The 4473-nt window shown below is 32.8% G+C and overlaps 1 protein-coding gene across 1 annotated transcript in view; it reads right to left on the reverse strand.

The window, feature by feature from the left end:
- LOC115238743 (dynein heavy chain 12, axonemal-like) overlaps nucleotides 1-4473 on the reverse strand; it is a 132510-nt gene that overhangs the window by 21991 nt on the left and 106046 nt on the right. The window contains exons 3-4 of the mRNA XM_029812790.1: nucleotides 1466-1620; nucleotides 553-838 (exon numbers count right to left, since the gene is read on the reverse strand). Of these exons, the coding sequence (XP_029668650.1) occupies nucleotides 553-838; nucleotides 1466-1620 (441 nt within the window). The remainder of the gene's footprint in view (nucleotides 1-552; nucleotides 839-1465; nucleotides 1621-4473) is intronic.

Consider the following 4473-nt stretch of genomic DNA (forward strand, 5'->3'; position numbering starts at 1 on the left):
ATATAAAATAACTCAAAAAGTACTTAATAAAAAAATACTTTATTATAATGTTTTGGAAAGCTTTCGGGATAAGCTATAAGAATATGCAATGAAAAATAAAGGATTCCATTTAAGAAATTAAAGGTGTCCTTGACGTGACCTTAACGATGCCATCCAAGGTCAAACCAATGACACCATCTTATGTTCCCCTCAAAACCATACAATTTTTGTTTAAGACGTTTTTCTCTAAAATGCTTAGTTTTTGAAAGAAAAGGGGTGTTAGGGTAGTCTAGGACACCCTGTATACATACATTTGTATATACATAGTATATATACATATATATATATTATACATACGTATATACATACATACATAAACATATATACATCGTCATATGCACGCGCGCACATATACATAAACACATACGTGCGTGTATGTGTATGTTGTATAATTTACAATTCAACTTGTGTTTTTATAAATAAATTTTCAAAGAAACTGTGTATATTTCTGTGTGTAACTTATGTATTTTTCGATTTCACTGATTCAATTTTTGAAGACTGACAAATATTTACCTTCGTCCATTCGTCAATTGTCGATTGCATGCGATGAAGTAGTTTATAAAAGAATTTGACTTCGTCCTCGATGACTTTTATAAAAGCCGATCCTCGCATTGCCTGTATTTTAACTATGTGCTCCTCTAACAGCATCAGTATATCATCCAACTGTGTTAAAATCGAAACATGTGTGTCTTTGTATGGCACAGTAATAAAAAACATGCTTTCCCAATCGCTTATCATTTTCGTAAGTGATTGCTCGTGCGCTAATTCCCTTGTCGCGCCGCTACTGATTATCTCATATCTGCAAAATATTATTATTTTTCTTAATTATCTTAAATTTTCAATCTTTAACGATTTAAATTTACTTCAATAAATAAGTCAATACCTAAATTTTACTTTGATCCATAATTATTATATAATATAATTATTTTATATAAAGATTATATAATATAATTAGTTCTAAAGTTATCATTTTTGCGACCGACTTTTCCTTTCAAGTATCTGATAGCGAGTTGAAAATAACGGTAAAGTATTGTTAGCAACTGAACTATATAACAAGTAGCATATCGTGCGTGCGTGCGTGCGCGCATGCGCGCGCTTGTGTATGTGTGTGTGTGTGTGTGTGCGCAATTATTCCAAGTAGCTTAGCAGTAACTCGATATTTGTTTCACACTATATTGACACATTTCTCGGCAATCGACTACTAGCAGTCATCTAGATAGGAAAGCCGACTTATATAAGTCATATAAACCGTAACTTCAAGTTTTGAATGACATAATTTTAGTTATTTAAGCAATTTTATAAGTTTTACCAAAATATAATTTGCTTATATAATTAAACACTATTATAAAATATTATCATAAAATTATGTTAAAAATCATCTCAATTTTATTGTAGAATCGTACAAGATATTAAGATTTTACATTACTTTTCTAAGTCTTCCATCAAGTTCATATTGATTATTTTTCTTAATGTTGTACCAGCATCCGGTGTCAAATCGAACCCTGCAATGGCCGACATATTGTCCCAATGTAACTGTCGCATCGCTGGATTGCGAAAGATGGCTAATAACGCAACGTGCTGCTGTGTGGCAAGAAGTTCAAATAAAATAGCAGTTACTTATAGGTAAAATAACTAATTGTAAATAAGTAAAAAATTAGGTTGGTAAAAAGAGTATACTCTTTTATTTACTTACTTACAATTAGTTACTTTGCCTGTAACTGCTAAATATTAAGGCCCTTATTCTGAGCACACATTTAGAGGCACATTTAGAGTGCCACATTTAGAGGCGCAAATAAATATACTAGTAATACAACTAAAGTCAGTCATATTCTCATCGCACATTTATAGCGCCTCTAACTTAGAGGTACATTTATGATTACCGTGTTGTATATCGTGCTTATTACGCGCATATGGCCCTGTGATTGGCCGTCAATTCATTATATCACGCACCATGAATTAAATTAGTAAATTTTATTTCGATCTTTCTTTCGACGCCATTGCAACACAAAACGCATATAATTGTAACAACATTCTTTAATTAACCGATATTTTTGTCGGAACTTGCGATCATTATAAACTTCAAAAACGTCTATTCTATTTTGAAATACCCGTGGGCCACGATCACGCACTGCATTTATTTCCCAAATTTCGATCGCATGATCAATGGCCTTAGTTCACACCAATATATTTTAATACGTAAATTTAATACTATATTGTGTAATTACAGCCGTTCCATTCTTTAAGAAGAATGGCTATGATTGGCCAATGTAGTACGTATTAAAGTATATCGGCATAAACTAAGCCATAATCAATAAGAAGAGAATTGATATTTATTGATATTTACTGATATTATCATTTTATTGCCTCTTTTAACTTCTTAATTTTATTTATTTTAAGTCATAATCGTCAAATACATCTATAATATTGCAGTTAAGTGCGCTCTTTCAAGCTAGTTTCGCTTCAAAGTGCAAAATTCTTCGTCCTAATTAATCCTTCGAAGTGAAAACAGTGTTAAACAAAATGCACCTTTCATTGCACTTTATAGAACTATACTTTTAGAAGAAATTTCAGAATTGATCAAATATCATTAATATTGTTATGTAAAGAAGTTCTATTATTTACAGAAACTTGATCTATAATAATTTTATTAATGAAATAAATTGTATAACAGTGATAGAATTAATCAACTTGCGAAGCATCGAGTACAAGGCGTCGCTATTATGTATAAATATACCTATAAATGTGCTCTCGGGTACATTTATTAGTACATTTATCGAGAATGGCATAAATGTGCTATAAATGTGGTACAGAATACGATTTTCACTATAAAGTTGCGCATTTAGGTTAAAAATGGCGATCTGCCTCTAAATGTGGCGCTAAATATGCGCTCAGAATGCCGCCACATTTATCGTGTCATCTAAGGCACATTTAGAGGCACATTTAGTGATAGACGTGAGCTCAGAATACGGGCTTAAGATATTAAGATCTATGGATCTTAGTATCTTCAGTATAGATAACAATATATAAAAATTAAATTCGTATTTAAACTTTAACATGCGCAATATTAGTTGTTACATTCGAAAATCAAATTGAAATGAATAAGTGATAAGGCCCATGTGTTTTTCTGATTATTCATATAATTTCATGTTAAGCAAGCTTAAGTTGATAATATTGGAGGTAAATATGCTGATAAAGGGAGGCAATCCTGATGCCCTTGATCTTGATATATGTTGTCAAGGTCATGACCCTGAACAACATTCAAAAAGTTTCAACCGTCGCCCGTTTTTTATTAAAAAATTATTAACAAAAAAAGTTTGAAAGATGTAGCAGCTATTTTGAGTATTGAAAGACATCCCCAACTTCGGGAAATGAAAAAAAAATTATATAAGGATTATATTTCAGGATCATGACCTTGACAACATATGTCAAGGTCAAGGTCATCGGGACTGCCTTCCTTCATCGGCATATTTACCATATTAGAAAATAAAAGAACCTTTTTAGACTTGTTATTTCTTTTTAAGCTGATTAGCGAGCAGATTACTTGCCTAGGTTTACTAGATCGCGTAAAATTGCATATTCCAAGCAGGCCTCTTAGTTAGACATAAATTAATTTTCTACGAAGAACATCGTACCTTCTATGGTAAATTTAAACTTCTGAATCGGGTATACTTATCAGTGAACGCATTCTCCAAACGATAGAATTTTTTTCCGGATGTCTCTTAGCTCTTTTAAACGATGATTAGTTATTGTCTAACGTGCTAACGCTACTTGCACTAAATGTTTCTTTACTGTAACATGTTATGTTATTAATCTTTTGTGTCTTTCGCTGATGTTAATAATCTCTGTTGTATACTAAAGGGGTCTTCCTATTTAAATAAATAATTAAATAAATAAGTGACATAAGAATGACTTACCAAAACCCGAGTATAATCTAGCAAGTCAGTCGACAGCGTCATCATCACATGTGTATCCGTCGATGATTCAAACGGTATTGATATTGTTGCGTCCGCGCGTCGACTTCGATAATACTCGAACACGCGCGACACAAACGGCACTCGCGTACCGGGACGTCAATGATTAACACTCTTTTAAAAGAACAAAAAGAACTTTAATAATAACACAGAACACACAATTAAACAAGGAACACAGAACGGGTAATAATGGTAATCGTATCTCAAATATGTCCGCCCGGAATGACATCCGTCGCGAGACTCAAGATGGCCGATCTCTCTCTCAAGATGTCCGCCGTTGTTTCACAACAACGCTTAGCAACGTTCTCCCGGAGACGAATACAGCAGATTCATGAATAACCGCCTTAGACGACCCGCAGGGACGCAACAGTATTATTAATGAAATGCACTATTATTTGTACTAATATATTGAAAAGTAAGAACTTTACGCTTGGAAGAATTAAACAAGACTGTGTCATCATGA

The sequence above is a fragment of the Formica exsecta genome, unplaced genomic scaffold (assembly GCF_003651465.1).
Source record: "Formica exsecta isolate Colony F162 unplaced genomic scaffold, ASM365146v1 scaffold357, whole genome shotgun sequence".
In the NCBI taxonomy this organism is placed as follows: Eukaryota; Metazoa; Arthropoda; class Insecta; order Hymenoptera; family Formicidae; genus Formica; species Formica exsecta.